This window comes from Capsicum annuum, chromosome 2, assembly GCF_002878395.1.
Source record: "Capsicum annuum cultivar UCD-10X-F1 chromosome 2, UCD10Xv1.1, whole genome shotgun sequence".
NCBI lineage: Eukaryota > Viridiplantae > Streptophyta > Magnoliopsida > Solanales > Solanaceae > Capsicum > Capsicum annuum.
The window spans coordinates 34,177,808-34,198,327 of record NC_061112.1 but is presented as its reverse complement, the minus strand read 5'-3'; the positions used below and the strand labels follow the sequence as shown (position 1 = coordinate 34,198,327).

Here is a 20,520-nt window from a genome sequence, read left to right as displayed (position 1 = left end):
TGAAGGTCACCGAAACAATCTGAACAAAAATCATTAGGGCTTCTAAGGAAGAAAGAAGAACATGAGAAAGAGAAGAAATAAATGGTGAAGTGTATTAAATGCTAATTAGCTTAGTTGGCTACATATTGAAAAATAACTTTCTGGGTATTTTTGGTAAGAACTTAAAAAATGGACTATATTTTGCATGCAACTTTGTTGGATGCATTTGTGTGTAATTTTCTGTAACTTTTTATCAATAAAAAAATGTTCCATCTGCTTCAATGATACTTATTGCCCTATATTTTACCCCTAAATTAATATATCATGCTTTAATATTTCGTAAACATACAAAAAATTGGGAAAGAGATGAAACAAATCAAAGACATTTAGTGGACATACGAATTACAAGAGGCAGCATTTTGCAGCAGGAAAGAAAAGAATTCAAATTCCTAAAGAACTAAATACAGAAATGATCGATTTATAAACTCAAGCTGCACCTCACCCCCTTAATTCCCGGCAAAGATTCATTTTGTGCAGGTGAAAGACACATGCTGCCTCAAGTGGGACTTCTCAGTTCAACTTGAATGTTCTGGCCTGTTGGATACGACACCATTTTAAGATTCTTGATCTGGCAAGGTTGTTATCCATCTCGATAAACAGTAAGCACCTTAATGGTTGTCCGATGTCAAAAGCTAGTGATCCATCCATGGCACACCTAGCCAGAAAATTTACAGTGAGAACTTTCCTACTGATAGTCTAAATGGAGAAGTTATTTCAAGCCAGCAACTGGGATGGTCATGTTAGTGAAAATAGACACTCTTCGTAAAAGATCTTCCATTATTTCTATGCTGGCCTATTATCAAATGGCAATTGAAAATATTTATTTTCAAGAATAAGACCTGGGTTCTTCTCGTGCATCCAGTACCACCATTTTCTCCACATAAAGCACAAAACATGACATGAACAGAGATTCAACTTTCTCTATTTGAAAAGAAAAAAATCAAATTTCTCTAGACATGAGGATTACAAAACAAATGGATATTGACCAAACCTAGAAAACGTTGATTGACTTGCTTAACAATATGGCTGGACACCAAGTAGAGGCTCCATACTGGACAACTGATGTTGCAAGAAATTGTACATTGATTCAGTTGTCATGGCAGCTATTCGAGTAACAACACCAATTCCCTGCAAGAAAATATCTCTTATGAAGCATATAATATGGAAGTGAATTCTGCTTTGCACTTCAAACGGTTCACAGTTTTTATTTTCAACAAAAATTAACAGCATGAGAAGAGCAAGTTTTAGATCATATTATAACACCATTCCGTGAAGAAATTTATTTCTTGACGGTAGCAAAAAGTAATTTCATCACATACCACACTATGAAAAGAAACGAAATGTGGTAGACAGAAAGTCCAGAACAGGATATCAAACCAAGATAAAGTTTGGTGATGATACTATTACCGACATCGTATTTCTGTAACTAAAACAGTATAGAAGACGGCACAACAAAACTGCAAGTGGAAAACTCCCTTCATTCCACTTTGTTTGGCATGGTTCGGAGTACGAAGGTTGAAGTACTTGAGCTTTCATGTGAATCGAGATATAAATTCTTCAAGTTTTTGGAAACAGCATAAAAAGTACTATACGTCAACATAGTAGATGAATTCAAAATATATTTAAAAATTATTTAAGAAAAACATGGTCAACTCCCCAAAATGTAGAAGTGTCAAACAAAGTGAAACAGACGGAAGCAATTAAAGGATTATGCATCAGATATTTTTGAATGTCCTGGAAAACCAACATGGAGAGGGGCCAACAAGTGAAGAATGCAAAGAAGAAAAGAAAACTACAAAATAAATCAAACGACGATGAAAGCAACACATGTACAACCCAAGCAAAGATATTTTGGGTTTGACTTGGTTGTTAAAGCAATTAATAGATTTTTTGTTTAATTAAATTTTAGGTCCATTTCTAGACCGTTTTATTGATCAAAATGAAAAAGAAAAGGGCCAAGCCCAAGTCTGTATAAAAAAAGATCCGGATCCAATAAATAACCCAGTTCAAAGAAAAGGAATGCGAAAAGTTTCCTAAAAGTAGTAAAAATATTCATTGTTGTCCAAGAGTACTCGGTACTCTTCATCGCCGCCTTTGTGGGATGTGCCATCCAAGCTTGAATCGGCAGTTCATCTTGTACCTCCTTTGTATCATCTTCAAGCTCCATCCTTGCTTACTGATGGTTATGCTCTGTCTATCATCTTCACTTGCATCTGGTGAGCTCACTTTCTCTCCTCTCAATTTGCTTTTGTAGCTCAGATCTGACCCTCTGCTCTTCTTTTCAGGTGGTCAGGGTTTATCCCCAAGGTACTGAAGTAATGTGATGTCAATGTTCAGATTCTTGAAGCTTCGTAAGTCGATTATGGGCCTGTTTGGATTGGCTTTTAATAAGGAGCTTATAAGCGAAAAGCCAAAAGCCATAAGTTGGTACTACCCTACTTTTGGCTTTTGGCTTTTGGCTTTTGGCTTGTGGCTTATTTTGACACTTTTTGACTTAAAAATAAGTGCTTAAAAGCACTTTTTTACTTTGCCAAACACCACCAAAACTGAAAAAGTGCTTAAAAGCTAAAAGCACCTAAAAATTAGTCAATCCAAACACCTACTGTTTCTCCTCTTTTGTCCACTTCCTCATATTTTAACTCTTCAATCTCTGAATTGTGTCTTGCTTTATGCAAATATTGTTGTGTCATTGCTATTCTCTTTCATGTCGCTGTCAAGACTTAGTTGCTGTGGAGGGAAGCTCCATCTATCCCTTTTTTTGGTGAAGGTTTTTGCCAGGTAGGGCATCTAGCTAGACTTAGCTAGACTTATCTTTGTGCTCATGTTTATTCCTGATTCCCATGGCATTGTAATTATCGGGATCCGTTGTAGCTCTTTTTATGCTGTGTGACTGCTTCTCAATCCTATGCATGCTTCTCTTTTTATGCTTTAGTGTTAATTTTCCTTGCCTGAATCCTGAAATTGAGGATTTGAGTCTTATCCATGTTTATTTGCTTTCTAATTGTTGTTGATAACTCATAGAAACTATGATAGTCCACCGAGTTTTGTGTAGCAATTACTTCATTTGCCTATGCATCTGCTACTGTGTTCCTTTCTCTGAATGTGTGCTTGATTTGTGCTTGGGTTAACTGTAGTCTGTACCTTATATCTTCTATATGATCAATTAGTTCCCATGGCTCTTTCCACCCGTCTGTCTATCACTCTTTAGAGTTAAGAGAATCTGTCTCTAAAGTTACTTCCCTAGCTCCTCTTGTTTGAATTACAAAGCCTCCTGAATAGCCTTCATTTCTGCTACTGTGTGTGTGGCAACTCCTATTCCTTTAGCTCTAGCAAGGACCATATGACCATTTTCATCTCTAATGTAGAAGGCAAAGGCACTCAATCCTGGACTGCCTCTACTTGCACCATCTGTGTTACATTTGAGCTTGTTATGACACTTTAATAGTGTAATTTTGGCTTGTATTCCCTCAACTTAATAACAATGTGAGGCCAACACTCCTTTCCTATCCTAATCCAGGGATGTAACATTTTATCAGCTTTCTAATTAGATCCTGAGCCTGCCATACCATTTCCATACATGTTACTTTCCCACCATGCTTTATTGCATTTTTTTCTCTTCCATATGGTCCACATTATGATTGCTGGGATAGCTTTGTATACTGCCTCTAGTTTTAGTGTTGCATTCATTGTCCACCAGGTGGAGATGATTTGCTGCAAATGCATGTCTTCAATGTCTATTCCTGCAAAAATAGCAAACTGCCTCCATAGTCTAGTGGCTATGGGGGTTGTTAGAAATAAGTGGGCCATTGTCTCCTCATCTTTCTCCTCACAGCACCAGCATCTAGATACAATATTGATTCTCATTCTTTTCATGTTATCAAATGTGGCCATCCTTCCCTTCCAAGCCTTCCACATGAAAATGTTTATCATTAAAGGTAACCCTTTAACCCAAATCTGCTTGTACTCTTCTTTCTGTTCTTACTTTTGACTCATGATTTCCCATGACGCCTTGACTGTAAATTTTTCTTGAGAATTCCCCATCCACCAAGGTGTATCATTTGTCTCCAACTCTGTGAGAGGCTTTATATTTTCCAGGATGTGATTTGTCATCTTCTCTGACAGCTTACTCCTTAGTTTCACTTCGTCCCATCTTCCCTCTCTACAAGACTCCCTTAACTCCAGTTCCTCCTTAACTACATTGTCCCCCTCTACATGGTAAAGGGCTCCATGTTTGGTCCATTTATCAAACCAGAAACTAGAGATGCTTGCTTTCACCTGCCATCATATGTTGTGTTCCACCTCCTCTATAACTTCAACCATTTGCCTCCACACATGAGAGGCTCCAAAGCCTCTCACCATTATAGGGTGACATTTTCTTTTAATATTTATTCCACTATGATGTGGAGACTCTGAAATTCCGCCATAACTTAACAAAGAAAGCCTTTGAGACTACACGTAATGATCTGAACCCTATTCCTCCTTCCCTATGATAGCACATGTTTCCCATGAAACTCAATGATTGTTTCTTGAACGAGTAGCATTTGCTCAGGAAAATCGAGCAAAAATTTTATGCAACTCGTTTATAACACATGCTGGGAGGATTCAATGCTGACAATAGGTAGACAGGCATAGATTGTAATACATGTGTTATCACGATATACCTACCTCCAAATGACAAAAGTTTATTCTGCCACAAACTCAGCCTTTTCATAACTTTCTTGATCAGTTATTCAAAATGTCTTTTATTCTTTCTCCCATAAAACAAAGGGCATCCAAGGTAGAAAAAAGGAAAGGATCCTTGTTTTACTCCTGCAATCCTTTTTATTTGATTGCTTACTCCAATTGAAACTTTTTCATGTAGATATACAGAACTCTTCTCTAAATTAATCATTTGTCCTAATACTATCTCATATTCTCTCAATACTTTCATCATTTACTTCATGGAGGTCAAATGGCCTGAACAAAATAAAATGGTATCAACTGCATAGGATAAATGATTGATTTTTGGACTCCATTTAGGCAAACCATACCCTTTGTACTCAGGATCTTCAAAAAGCTCATTCAAATTCCTTGCAAGAACCTCTGCTGCAATAATAAAAAAGGTAGGTGATAAAGGATCAGTTTGAGGCCTCTGGATGATTGGAAAAAAAAAAATGATTGTCCATTCATAAAAACTGAATACCAGTTACAGCTTATAAGCCTCACTATCAAATCAATGATCTTCTATGATAAATCCAAAGCTCTTCATTAACTTAACCAGGAACTTTTATGAGACTCTATCATATGCCTTAGCCATGTTCAATTTTACCACTACATTGTGTATCTTATTCCTCCTGTTAATGTCCCTTATAATCTTTTGTGCTAGCAACACATTTTCTGTGATACTCTTGCCCTTCACAAAACCAGATGGTTTTGTGATATTAGCCTAGGCAGCAGCTTAACTATCCTTTCATGAAGCACTCTTGAAATAATCTTATTAGTAAAGGTGCTTAGGCTAATAGGTCTCAGGTCACCAAACTTCTAGACCACCTCTTTTTTAGGAATAAGTACCAGATTAGTGTGAGTCACATACCTTGGTAATTCACACCCACAAAAGAATGCCTTTACCATATTAGTATGTCATTACCAATGATCTCCCAACTTGATTGAAAAAACTGCCTTGAGAAACCATTAGGTCCACTAGCACTATCAGAATTTAGTGAAAAAACCACCTCTTTAACCTCCTCTATGGTTGGCATGCTCCCCATTTCTTCATTCTCCTCCCCTTAATCAATTGCGGGATACATTTGAGCATGTCATAGTTGCTTGCCTCCACGTTTTCCTTGAACTGCTCCTTAAAGGCATTAACAGCTTCTTCTCCAATGTTCGCAAGGTGCTGATCATGTCCCCTTGCATTGTTTGAATTTCATTAATCTGCATCTTTCTCCTTCTTTCTTTCACATAGGCATGAAATGAGCCATTTCATTCCAGCTTTCTGCCTTCAATATTCCTCCTCCATGTTCAAAAATCTCTTCAAGTTAGCTTCTGCAAGCTTAAGCTCACTTCTATTTTTCTCCGTAGGTGCCACTTCTAATTGCACTACCTTGGATTTAACAATGTCCTCCAAAGTGGCTATTCTCTAAAAAATATTCCCACAGGTCTTTTTACTCCACTGTGCCAAATTAGTTTTGACCTTCTTCATTTTGGAATGCACAATAGTAAATGGAGACCACGTCACCTCTTCATTCCGGTTTTCCTCATTTCACCTCTTCATTCCAGTTTTCCTCCACCACTTTAATGAAATCTTTATGTTTTGCCCGGAAATTCAAAAATTTGAAAGGCTTAAGCACCTGTTCCTCTGATGTATTGCATAACTCATGCAGCGTCGCATGATCTGACCCTTGTCTAATCAAATGGTGCACCTCACTGTTGGGGAGTTTTTGCATAAACTCATTGTTCCCAAAACTCCATCAAGCCTTTTGAAGATGCTTTCCTCTGCAATTCTACCATTCCACCATGTATAGCAACTTCCGGTGAATTTTAGTTTATTTAGAGAACAAGCGTTCATGCAGTATGTAAAATCTGTAGTTTCTTGCTGAGCAACTGATAAGCCTCCCAATTTCTGTGACTCATCTGCAATAGTGTTGAAATCTCCTCCTACCACCAAGGAATGCTAGTTTGATCTGCAACAATTTCCAAATCATCCCAAAGCTCCAGCCTTTCTAAAGCATTGCATCTTGCATACACTGGTGTCACCCTGAAACACAGCTCCTCCCCTTAGTTGAAAGGTCATTGTAATCTGTTGAATTGTATTTATACAGTCTTTTTCCTCCCGATAATCTTCCCAAAAAATCCATATTTTTGCAAAAGAATTGACTCTAGCATTAAGCATCCCCAATTTTCTTCTATAATTCTCCTATTCACTTGGGCTTTGAAAAGGTTCGAATATAGCAATGTAAGAGTAATGATGTCTCCTATACAGATCCATTAGTTTCTCAAAAGCATTTTGAGTCCTCACAGACCTGATATTCCAAAAAAATACCTTGTTAATCATTGATCAGAGGTAAAAGATGAAACCTTCTTCCTCCTTGTATTCATTTGTGACTGGGGCAATGTAGGTTTTGACCCCTTTATATTCTTTCCTCTGAGCTGCCCTATTTGCCTTGGCGACAAGTCTCACTTCTTCTACATTAACTTCCATATTGTCATTTGTGCTTTACTTATCTTTGATTTCTTGATTAGTATATGTGTTAATTTAAGGAATCTCAGTCCCTGATTCTCCTCCTCCTTCATCTATTCTATATTCATATTGTCCTGTCACTGTCATATAAATAGTGGTGACTTTATTTCCTCCTCCCTTGCCAGTTCCACTTCATCTTGTGTTGCCTTTTCTGGTGTCTTCTGTGTTTGATCTGAATTGTTCTCTCTTGCATGTCCACTACACCTTGTGATGACTTCTCCGGTGACTACTGTAATTGTACTAAGGTATTCACCTTCTCTTCATAGGGTGTATTCTTCACAACTGACCCTTGTGTTTCATTTTGTTTGCTTTTACTGTTGGATCCCATAGAACTGACAGAGTCCTTCTCCATGTCTCTGTCCTTATCCTCTTTGTTTGCCTCTTTATCTTTAGTATTTTTCTTGATTTCTGTTACTCTCTCTTTCTCCATCATTTCCTCTTTATCCCCTTCTATGAAGATGTTTGGATTGGCTTATTTTTAAGTGTTTTTGGCTTTTAAACACTTTTTTTATTTTTGGAGGTGTTTGGCAAAAATAAAAAATGCTTTTAAGCACTTTACTTTAGGCTTAAAAAGTATAAAGAAAAAAGGCCAAAAGTAGGTTTTTTGCTTTTAGCTTTTAAGTCACTTAAAAAAAAACGCTCATCCAAACACCCCTTATGTTCTCTTCCAATGCCCCAAATTTATTACCAGTCAAAACTTCTTGCTCCTTATTTTAGGGTCTCAAATTCCATCTCATCTCCATTCTTCCTCTATGATTCTGTCTTCCTTTTCTGGACCCTTTTTTCCTCTTTTGCTCCTGGAATTCTGTATTTTCTCCTTGCTTTGTTTTTCCTTTATCTTCTTTTGTGGTGTCATTTCCTTCTTTCTTCTCTCCTGCTAGATTTCCTTTTTTCTTATCGTCTTCCTTATTTTCCTTGTTTTCTTCTTCCTCCTCTTTAGGGTATAACTCTGGATGAATGATAAAACACTCCTTCGCATTGTGTCCCCGAAGTTTGCATGTTTTACAATTTTTTGGCACATAATCATATCTTATAGTCACCCACTTTTCCTTGACTTCTCTTGATTTCATTCTCATACCCACATTAATCCTCTTTGGAAATTCCCCTAATAAGTCGACTTTCGCTTTGACACTTGCACAACTTGGCCTGGTTTTATTTTGTGTGGCTACATCTACTTGCAAGGGTTTACCTACAACTACTGCCAACGAGAAAACTGCTTCTTTCCCAAGAAAATTGATGGTAATGATGGAAAGAAAATCCATGTTATCGCTATTGATGTTTCATCCGCTGGATCAAACAATGGATCCCAGTTTAGAGTGCGCATTGGATGTGACTAATAGTTGTGTAATGTAAAACTGTGGCTTTGACAGTAGATTCACGAAGTCATCCAGCCTCGTCACCCTTATTAATATGTATCTATTACTCAGCAATCCAATGTTCACTTCCCCTTTCAATTCACATTGCCTAGGGATTAACCTCCTGAGATCTTGTATTTCTGGCCAACCATATGAAAATTTCCATATCACTGCATATTGCAAGTCCTTGTTAATAATCATTTGACTGACCTCCTCCTCTTCCCAAACAATTCTTGGCTCCCCATGTAAATACGTTATCTGCTTCAATGGTATAGGTTTGTATTGTGGTTTTATGGTATTCGCATACATTACTTTCGCAGGTTCTTTAGTCGCAGTAAGTGCTGCTGACCTAACCTCCACCGGAGGCTGGCCAACGGCCATCATGGCCATGTTATCGGTGATCGTAGGCAATTTTAGGGTTTGACGACAGGGTTTCAATTCCACTTGTACCATCGGAAAATCGATTTTGAGAATGATTCAGATCCACTGATGGTACACAAGCAATTAATAGATTTAATCGATAACTGTGTCAAATTTATAGGTGTGGTATACTGAGAGAAATGATTGGCCTTATTTGCACACAGACCTAAGTGATATGCTCAAACAACTAGACTTCAAATTCACAGGTCCTGCCCCAGCAAGACAACTAGAGAGATGGATCAGGTGTTGATGCATGATACCTTTGGACCAAATACGCTGCAGGAAGCAAGAAAACTTGGTTTGGTCAAGCGTTGATCATTATGTCTAATAGTGTATTGTCTCGAACCAATTGTAGGCATGTGTAAACTCTGAGACATTATTTTCTTCACATCTTCCTGGATTTGGTTTTGAACATGCTTCAACTTTGGCCTGCCAACAAGTAACAAAATAAATTGATAGGTCAGAGCAACTTCCTTTTTTCCAAAACAGATGAATGCTGGCTTAAAAAGTAAAAGTTACACAAGGAAAGAGAAAAGGAATGGCAATGGGGAAGTGAAGAATATTTTAAGTACCAAACGAACCTATACATACCCCAATAATATCACCATTGCAATCACTTGATAGTCTTGCATATGCTCAGCAATTCCTGCACATGTTCCTTGTTCTAAAAATACCTAATGAAAAGCAAAACAGTTAAATGGCTGCAGCATGACATGAAAAAACATGATATTCACATGAGTCACTCTAAATATCTCACTTGAAATAGAAGAACAGTGCGAGGAGAGAGATTCCCTACTGGAAAAAGGAGCACCAGTGGATATGAAATGGACTAAGTGATATTCATTAGTGGCTATGATCCTTATGGGGATGAAAGGGAACATCATAATTCATGCTCAAAATGTTGGGTGAATACAAAACATTTTTGGACTAAATCCCGTTGACGTAGTTGGAAAACGGAAAGAGATATGGTACATCATTTTTATGACTCATTTCCAGCTACACTAATGTGTGCCTCACACACCTATTAGTTCAACTTACAAGTGGTTAGCAACTACGTGTGTTGCAAGTTGTAAAAGATGTATCTGGATAGGGCATAGTTGCTCAACAGCCTTAATCAGATTTTAGGCAGAGATTGCTACTTCAATGTAATTGTTCAAGATTGTTACCACAAATCTTGCCTCTGTATTTGTTCACTTTGGCTTGGGGATTGACAACCATATGAACACTATGGTTCTTTACCGGGGCTGGGATGGGCGGTAACAGTAACAAATGGCAGAGGAATCATTTAGTGAAAGGCTTGATGAGGCAAAATGAGGACAAAGTACAACACACCGAAAATTTCCTAGCAATATTGTCTACAAAACCAGTAATAGAAGAATAGGACCTGAGAAAGCATAGCACGCGGGAGAGATTATTCCTTATAAGATTTTTCTTATACCATGATTGAAAATGTTTATTAACGTTTTTCTCCTCTTTATGGCTTTCCTGTTAAGCAATTCATGGTACCATGTTCTTTTGCTTTTTATTCCTTGTTATGTCAGTACTGGACATATCAAATTTCGCAGGGTTGCAACCATCCAGGGGACATCTGCAAGGAATATCCCACTCCTTGTGGACACTCATAATTTATGATGCTAAAATCGCTACACACAGCAGGTTATGTAAGAGCCAAGATTTAGGGGAAAAAATCAATAGAACTCTTACATGAAATAAACGCAATAAAAGAAGTGATGGACAGGTTAACGGCTAAAACCACAAAGTATTTATTCCAATTATCTAAATAGTGAAATTCCTACTGAAGTGACTTTGTGTGTTTCTTGTTAAGCAAAGTGATACGTCTATATTTATTGCTATTGAAAGAGCAGACTGAAACTGATAAGGATCAAACTATAAAAACTAGAAACAAACGCAAAAACTAAAGAAACGACGAAATTGAAATACCGAAAGAAAAGGGATAAAATGATGGATGATAAAGATAGATTAGACACAAGAAGATAGAAAGAAATAGAAACTAATGAGTATATTAAACTCAAAAACCCCCAAATCAATTATCCACAAGCACCTAATCTCTTACGTTGACCGCAAGGGAATCGAAACTCCCTTACAAACACCGATTCTAAACAAGATTCAACAAATGCTTTTCCAAGATATCACTCACTCTCTCAAGAGTTTTCCTATCTTCATTACCAAAACAAAACTTCTGAAATAAAGAACTAAGCTATTCTATTTATAGTCTAGAGTTAACTTATTACAATGGGCCCAAAAGTGACCCATTTGCCTTAATAAAACAAGGCAGCCCGCTCTAGCATCTTTGGGGCAGATGTGGCGCATATCAAGGGCATTTCTAGAGCGGATGAAACTGTTTTGACCTGCTCTTGATCTGCTAGAGCAGGTCTGCCGCACCTCCAAGACAGATTGGGCGCATGTCCCTTCCAAGAGGCCTTTTAGCCCATTCTCGCATTCCCTCGATTCCTCCAAGGACCCTTGATCAAATGTAGGTGCAATCACCATCACATGACACCGTTTTGATGACAAGAAGATGTCTTCAAGTACCTCTAGCACCATAAGTATCCCATCCAAAGATCCGGAGGCAATTTGGATTGTATCATCCTCCCTTTTTTTAAAAGGATTCAACCTCAAATCCAAACCTTGCAAAACCAAAGGAAGGACAAACAAACACAACATCCTATGACATGAGTGTTAGGGTTAGCACAAATAATCATAGCATCAAGCCAAGGTTGCACACAATTAAGATATTGTAAAGAATGAATCTTGGGTCTAACTCAACCCCAAAAGCTAGCTCATGAGGGGAGGATTGTCCAAGTCCATATAAGGAGACCAATTACCCATCCATTTTCCGATGTGGAATACTTAACACTCCCCCCACGCCCAGGCCTCGTTAACTGGTGCGTGGACAATATAATATAGGGGCCCAACATCAGTGAACAAAGATTTGGGATTAGCCTGACTCTGATACCACTTGTTGGGTTCGAAATCGAGAGGGTGTCATGCGAAAGCTTAAAGTTTACAAATCATAAGACAATAAATCAGACGACAACGGAAAATATAATATTAAAAAAATATTATTGATATGGTTGGTCAAACGACCTACATATTAAAAACTAATATTTGAAAAAGCATAAACCTATGAGAGAAATCTCCCCCTAAACTAGACTCTTTTAACGACTACATTGTGGATGTCATTGTGTTATGGTATGAGAAGGGGGCCTCTATTTATTTTGTTCCGAAAGAGATTCGACAAATAAGAAAAATTTTTATGTTTTACTTTCAGAATATTAAAATTAATTATGGTATTACTTTTATTTTCCTTCTAAGAAAAATAAAACTTAAATTTAGTAAGAAAATCAGGGCAAAAACTCTAACAAATCACCCCATTTTGGCATGATTTTCCTCACTTGATCCGCCTTCTTCACATCTTTGATCTTTGTTCTTCTCATAATCTTCATCACTGCTGTTTGGCATGCTTAAAATTAAGCTTTTGGGTAAAAAATATATGAACCCTTTTGGGTTAAAAATATATGAGCTCTTCGCAGGGTTAAAAGTGAGCTTTATTTTTAAATATGTAACAGCAGGATTATTGAAAATATAGTTGATAATTGTCTCCACATATAGTTTTATTTTGACAATATCTTCACTATTGTCAAATTGGTTGCAACTTTGTTCAACAATTGGATCATTGAGCCATAGGCTCTGATACCACGTAAAGAATGGATCTTGGGTCTAACTCAACCTCAAAAGTTAGCTCATGAGGGGAGAATTGTCCAAGTCCATATAAGAAGACCAATTACCCATCCATTTTCCAATGTGGGATACTTAACAGATATAATCAAGGATCCTTTGTGTTGAACATTAAAAGCTTATTAAAAATGGTACAAAGGAATTGGCTATGACAATTATCAAGCCATAAGGAAATCGCAACGGTCATACTGGCATCAATAAACCAAGAAGGTAAGACTACATTCATCTTAGGAGTCATAAGACACAATTGCTTCATTATCTCTTCAAGAGACCATACCAAAAGTGATATCACCAATGGTTCAAAGATCTACAAGGGTTTTCTGGGGTCAAAGATGTGAACGACCCATAAAGCACTATTACTCAACCAAGTGGACCAACCAACAAGTTTCCTACCTCCCAATAAAACAATTTCAAGACTAACATGGACATCATCATAGGTAAAGAGGTAGTATAGAAAGGAATCAAGCATAAAACCATCATTCAAGGTGCTATTATCTATAAGAATGTCATTTGGCTTACAAGATTTAGCACATAACGCACACAAGGATGGAATCAAGACATTTAAGTACAAAGCACTTTTCCCTTTCAAACAACTCCCTTTGAGAAAGGGGTCACCAATTGCAAACAAATCACAAAGAAGAGTATCAATTAAATGAAATACATCCAAAGTGTTTTCAAGAGAAAACTCTCACCTTGACCTACAAGTAGTGAAACTTTGGTCGAGAATGAAAACACACAATGGTGACTCTCTTGGATTTTTTCTTTACTCCCCTTCTTTAAAGAACTCTCATCTTTGTTGGAGATCTTTCCTTTACACAATATTGGTACTTTAAGTGGATTATGGATCCCCAAGTGAGACTTTCCATCATAGGGCAGGATTTCAATATCCTCGTCCAAACTTTGCTTGTCATCTTGACCAAGCACCAAGTCGGGTGTATAGAAATCACCACATTCAAATAGGTCACCGGGGTCAAATGGGAGAAGTAGCCAAAAACATGAGTCAAGGCAATACTCACTTTCCCCAAAGGTGCCATCTTCACAATTAGACTTCCTCTTTATATGACCATTGACAATTTCATAAGCAAAGAGGGGTAGAGAAAGGTATCACTCAAATTAACTTCAACTAAGATGTCCTCAAGCATATACTCACTATTAGATTCAACATCATCACCATGAGTATTCTCATCAATAGAGGCACACAAAGTAGAAGAAGAAGCAATTTCCAAACAACTACCACTTTCTTTTTAAGGGAAAAATCCTCAATTAGACACATACCACCACTAACATTAAAGGGATCATAACTCAAGTCACCACAAGAATCAAGCAATTCATCCTCATAATTATCAAACAAGGGTGGGGTGTCATATAAAGGATCACAAGCAACATTATTTTCACAAAAACAATCACTAGTTGGGTTTCTCAATCATTCAAGTAAATCAAAGTTATCATTACCCAATTGATCAATCCTTTCCAAAAGAGTACTCTCATCTTCCAAAAAGAGATTTTCATCCATTGGAGGAATGTCAATCACACCATAGTGGGTTATTAAATAGAGTACAGCCTTCGAGAAGGACCACATCATCAACATGATCCATACCACTAGGTAATTCACTAGGAATGATTTCATCATCTCCAAACATGATATTGTACTTAAAGAGAGAAGGATCAATCCACGAAGAAGAATTAGAACATGTAAGTTCACTCTCAAAAGGACAACTCATGTTTTTGGAACATGTAAGTTCACTCTCAAAAGAACATGTAAGTTCACTTTCAAAGAAGTTTCAAACAAAGTCATTCCTATGAGCAAGACAAACACAAGGATCTTCATTAAGGGGTATGCTCAAAGGATCACTCCTATTCAATTGACCAACATTTTCAACATCACCACTCACTTGAAGCTCATTAATCACATAACAAACATCCTCAAGTGGTGGACTAGTTTCACACACAAGTTGATCAACACCATTTCCACAAGACAATATACTATCATTCAACACAATGGCTTCAACACTAAGTAGACACAAATTGATCTTACAAGAAGAGTCAATCGGGTCATCAATAGGATCAACTAGTGTATCCACACTCTCAATATGTACATCATCAACAAGAGGCAAGAATCATGAAACTCACATATAAGCAAGCTATTACTCACACTCGATTGGCTACTAGCCTCATAATGATCATTCACATTTAGTAAAGTGCAAGAGTTAGCTATCTTCTTTAACTCGCGGTGGAACTCCCTTACAAGCTTTGGAAACATCTAAAATTGCCCCCATCAAATTTTCAATGATAATCTTCCTTTTTGGGGCTAGTTCTCCTTCGTTTTCCATGTTTGTACCTACACATGTCCTTACTAAGAGGACAAATAAAGTTAAATTAGGTTGGTGGCAACCCCCTCACTTCACTCCTCTCAGCCTCTTCTTTTTCCTCTCTTAGGTTGCCACCTAGCACTCCCTTGCTCCTCTCAATCTTTTGTCTCTCATTTTCATTAGACTTGGAGTAAGTGGTCACATTTCTTTGAGATTTGGGAAGGGTAGGTGGAAAAAGATGATTTTACCATTGATCCATTACAATTTTAGGACAATTTTGCACATTTGGAACTCTATGTCGTGCAAACCAATTGGTTCCCAAACATAAATGTCCATGTTCCAAGGGGAAAATGTCATACCAAACCTCCTCAGAGTACCCATCTCGGGTGAAGGAAACCTCCGCTCTCTCAGAAACTTTATAGCTTTCCAAGAAACATGAGAAAAGCAAGAACTTTCGAGGCATCCCACCGATCATCAAGAACAAGGATGCATCTCGAAACCCCACAAATATTTACCTTTCCTGAGCAAATGTTTCTTCTTAAATCAACATTGTAAAGCTTCGTATACCCCTTTGGTACATAGATATACCTCATGCACTCCATGTTTGATCGGGCTTTCTTAAAAGTTCCCACCATCTCAATGTCAGGCCTTGAATGTGTTTAAGGGCATACATAGCTTGTTCGACTTCGCTCATATCATAATCCTTGAAGATCCTTTCACACTTCCATTCCCAATCAAGATAATCTTCGGGATCTCGCTCTCCTTTAAAGATAGAAAGGGTAGGAAGATCATGAATCCGACTATACCTATCCCTAGTATTTGGAGATGCACACTCTTTCTTCCCATGGAGAGACCTCTACTATAGGTAATATAACCAATCACACCAATTCGACCTTGATAAGAAGTACCACAAGATGAGGAATATGAATCTTCGCAACTCACATGTGCACTCTCACCATAACCATTAGAAGGTGCATAAGAAAGAAGGTTATACTTTACATCATCTTCATGCTCGGAGTGGGAAATGTAATACTACTCACATGCCCTTTCTTCCACATAAGAACCATCACAAGGCTCTTCATCATCTCCATACTAACTCTGTATAGGAACTAGAATCACCATTCATCTCATATTCTCCTTTGAAATAGTAGCCCTCATTCTCACACAATTCTTGATCATGATTATATTCATAGCCCCCATAATCTCCATCTTCATCATAGCCATAATATTCTTCACCACAATCATAGTCCCCTATGTCGTAGTCACAATCATCCGAGGCTACCGAAGACATACTTCCTTATAACTCCTTGTACCTACAAAATAAACAAACAAGATTAGTAGTAAAAGCTCCTCACCAACACTCGTAAGAATCTCACCTTTGTAGACCTCACAAGAGGATTGACGAATGTTGAAAGTTGTTTATACTCCGGTGGTAGATAAGGTGTCATGTTCTACTTGTGGCCGGAGTGAATTCTTGTTTGAATGACTCAAAGAAAATATGTACGGACTTGAGTCAAGAAGCTACAACTAATTAAAAACCAGAAAAGCTCAAAAGAAATAGGACAAAGAAAGAAACGAACTCAAACACTAATCAACAACTTAGTGGGTGAATTATTAGTTGTTGAGTAATTTAAGAATCAAGATATGAATTTAAGAATCAAGAAGTGAAACTAGATGAATCAAACCTGAGCAAAAAAGGAATTAAGAAGCTTTGAATTGTGTTTTAGATCTACCAAAACAGCTTGGGAGCACCCCAAACGCATGCCCAGTGCAAGAGGGGTTGTTTTGACCTACTTGAGCAGGTCCAGTGAATCTCAGGGGCAGACCAGGCGCAGGGGCAGACCAGGCGCATAAGGCACTGGTTTGACCAGCTCTAGTAGGTCAAAAGCAGCCCAAAAGCACCTCTAAGGCAAATCAAACGCATATCAGCCGGCCAGCTTGCACAAGGTGCCGAAATGTACTTGTTGTGGTCCCCCTTTGTCCACTTCTCTTGGAATATTCTTGGGACCCTTGAATTGTTTTGTACTAACACTTTTTGTACACTTTTCTTTCTCCTTTTTGGATCAAACACCCACTTTTTGCTGAAAATTCATCTTGAATATTTGAATTTCTCCGAGAACACAAAAATTTTCAACATCTTCACCTTAGCTCGGAATGCGTTAAAATTTTGAATTCAAGCACTTTTTAACCTTCTAAACACATTCCAAACATTATTAAGCTCAAATTCTTCACCAAAATTTCTAGAATTTTCAACCCACTTTCCTTTTCTTCAAACTCAAGCTTTCATCAAGGGTAGAATCTTCAATATAGCTCCGATTAAGCTCAAATTCGATATTTAGACTCTAATAGTGTTAGGGAACAAGAATCTAACACTAGAAACTCGAGAAAATACCAAAATCAAAAACTCAAAATTTGACCTAAACCTAAAAAATGTGAAGAGTAATTTTTTTTTCTGATTTTCGATTTTTCAAGACAACTAGACCCAAGATTGACTTTGTGGGAACGAAATCAAGCTCGGCTCTGATACCAAATGATAAGGATCAAACCACGAAAACTAGAAACAAACGCAAAAACGAAAGAAACGATGAAATTGAAATATGGAATGAAACGGATAAAAGGATAGATGATAAAGATAGATAGATTGACACAAGAAGATAGAAAGAAATGAAACTAGTGAGTATATTAAACTCAAAAAACCCAAATCAATTATCTACAAACACATAATCTCTTATGTTGACCGCAAGGGAATCGAAACGCCCTTACAACCACCATTTCTAAACAAGACCCAACAAATATTTTTCCAAGCTATCACTCACTCTCTCAAGAGTTTTTATATCTTCATTACCAGAACAAAAGTTCGGAAATAAAGACCTAAGTTATTCTATTTATAGTCTAGGGTTAACTTATTACAATGGGCCCAAAAGTGACCCATTTGTTTTAATAAAACAAGGCAACCCGCTCTAGCATCTTTAGAGCAGATATGGAGCATGTCAAAGGCATTTCTAGAGCGGATGAAACTGTTTTGACCTGCTCTTGATTAGTAGGTCTGGCACACCTCCAAGGCAGATTGGGCCCATGTCCTTTCAAAGAGGCCTTTTATCCCATTCTCGCATTCCCTCTACTCCTCCAAGGACCCTTGATCAAATGTAGGTGAAAACACCATCATATGACACTCTTGTAATGAAAATAAGATGTCTTTAAGAACCTCTAGCACCATAAGTATCCCATCCAAGATCCGGAGGCAATTTGGATTGTATCAGAAACAGATGATCTATTGTACTTTAAAAATGAATACATACAACTTTTTTCGAGATTGAAAAAAAAAAGTAGTATATATTCTACTTTTTACACATTAAATAACAAACAGATAGATAAGCGAAGAAACTTACTGTATCAAGAAATAAAGGCTCATCACCATTATGAAAGATGTGATTCGTGCTCCTATAAAGATCAAAATCCCATTTTTCTCCTCTTTCATGACGGCCACTAGTTACCCAATCAACAAGAAGCAAACTTGAGTCGGACATAACTTTGAACACTTGCTTCTGAGAATATTTTGCAGTGGAGAAACAGGTCACTGGATCTGGAATTACAGCCAAAAAGGCATTGCTCCCTATTCTTGCCTACTGCACGGCATAAAAAGCCATTTTTACTAACACGGCTAGCTAGGGATCAAATGAGATAGTTCAAAAGGTGGCAAAACAGAAAAAAAAAAAAAAAAAAAAGGTGATGATGAACTTACTACCGTTTGTCCAACAAACCTCATCATCCGTTTACCAAAAATTACATCTTTGACTGTAAATTTTTGTGCTTAAATAAATTGGAACTGTATTGACAAATTTCAGGCAGATACATATTCTAAATTTTAGATCCAATGAGTCACACCGTAGTATCTTTTGTTACGGCTGTATCCAGATGTGGAAGCTGTTATGTATCCTTATTTTATGTCTTCCTTTCAGAAGTTGAATATATAACAATATACTCAATCTATAATCTCATAAGTGGGGTCTGGAGAAGTTAACCATATCAACTTCTTAAAATACATAAAAGTACATTAACATTTTAAAGCAGGTTAGCTCATAATTCTACACATCCTTTTGATTGCTAGTTCCCTATAATAACTAATGCAAACTATTTCAAAACCAAGGACGCCACTTACACAGAATTCCTCCTCAACCATTTTGACACCGATTTCAGGTTCTCAATTTCCATTTCTTTTCCTTTTACTTCTTCTCCTTAGGATATCTCCCTAAAATCCAGCATTTCTTTACTTTTTCTGCATCATCAAATTCAATACAATAACTTGGTTACTAAACCAATTTTTTTCTTTTTGTATGCATCAATTTCTTTTAGAATTTGTAACCCTATGCAAGGACCTTTTGGAATCCATCCAAATGCATTAAGAAGAAGAATATAATTTTGTTAGAATGGCATTACCTCCAACACTTGTTCGGAATTTTTTGATCCCACAGCTTTGTACACCTGCAACAGAAATATTAATGTGTTATTAGAACATGAAACAAGTTAAAAAGGCCACACAGATATGAACATTTATTTATATACATGAATACATTTATTTGCAAATAATGAAACTTGCAAAAAGTTTAACCTTAGTAGAAGCTTGAGTGGCCAAAACAGCGGTGCAACCATCTCCTATTGTAATATCACATGTTATAGAATCCCCCTGGAAGAAAACATAAAAATTACATTAGGTTTAATCATACACATTGAATTAAGGGATAATTTCCTAAAACAAAATTACAATCCGACAAATTGACCTACAGAGACAATTCCACCACCATAAGTGATGGTGTAAATCCAAACAGCATCAGTTTTAGAAGAACCCACCTATCAATATTGAGAGACACATTATCACTTTCATAAGAAAGAAAAGAAAAGAAGCTGGGAGGAGATGATATATAGATTGATCAGACCTTTCTGGGGATGATGAATTTGAGGGGATACTTTGAAAAGCACTTAGTAACCGTTGCTTTTCCTCTTACTTTCTCCACTATCACCTTCCCTATTTCCATATCTCCACCTCTGCCGAATGGTATTCTGGTAACTCTTGAGCAGGAAATTACAAGGATGGCCACAGTCGCTTTGCTTTGAGAAAAATGAGCTCGACCCTCTCAAGTTTCAAATATTTAATTAAATAAAAGGGACAACACAATATTAAAAGAAATATAGTCGCTTAAATAATTAAAAAAAATTATTCAATAATTATATTAATTGTCTTAATAATTATTAAAATTATTCAATAATTTTGTATAGTTATCGAACATCTTTGTAAAATTGTTGAATAATTTTTATAATTGTCGAATAATTCTGATAGTTAATGAGACAATTTCTATAATTGTTGAGACAACCTCTTTAATTGTTGGAGCAAAAATATTTTAAAAAAAATTATCTCTTATTA

General features: G+C 37.0%; 1 protein-coding gene across 4 annotated transcripts; it reads right to left on the bottom strand.

The window, feature by feature from the left end:
* Nucleotides 1–272: 272 nt before the first annotated feature.
* Nucleotides 273–20,249, bottom strand: LOC107858439 (urease accessory protein D). 4 transcript variants are annotated; one of them, XM_016703096.2, is made up of 9 exons: nt 20,036–20,249; nt 19,890–19,949; nt 19,711–19,785; nt 19,539–19,583; nt 18,491–18,724; nt 9,625–9,707; nt 9,294–9,462; nt 1,031–1,167; nt 273–694 (listed from the first exon to the last, which is right to left on the bottom strand). In XM_016703096.2, the coding sequence occupies exons 1-8, from the start codon at nt 20,132–20,134 to the stop codon at nt 1,054–1,056; spliced, it is 879 nt and encodes a 292-aa protein (XP_016558582.1). In that variant the 5' UTR covers nt 20,135–20,249; the 3' UTR covers nt 273–694; nt 1,031–1,053. The 4 variants fall into 4 exon arrangements, with proteins under 4 accessions (XP_016558582.1, XP_047261647.1, XP_016558581.1 ...); XM_016703095.2 differs by having other exon boundaries at nt 347–694; nt 19,884–19,949; XM_016703097.2 differs by lacking the exon at nt 273–694 and adding an exon at nt 5,070–5,124 and having other exon boundaries at nt 1,029–1,167; nt 19,884–19,949.
* Between the last annotated feature and the right edge of the window lie 271 nt (nt 20,250–20,520).

Coding starts and splice junctions, on each gene's coding strand:
- LOC107858439 (XM_016703095.2), bottom strand. CDS start 20,134: ATGGAAATAGGGAAGGTGATAGTGGAGAAAGTAAGAGGAAAAGCAACG. Junction 19,950..20,035: donor AATTCATCATCCCCAGAAAG/GTCTGATCAATC, acceptor CAATATTGATAG/GTGGGTTCTTCTAAAACTGA. Junction 19,786..19,883: donor ATGGTGGTGGAATTGTCTCT/GTAGGTCAATTT, acceptor GTTTTCTTCCAG/GGGGATTCTATAACATGTGA.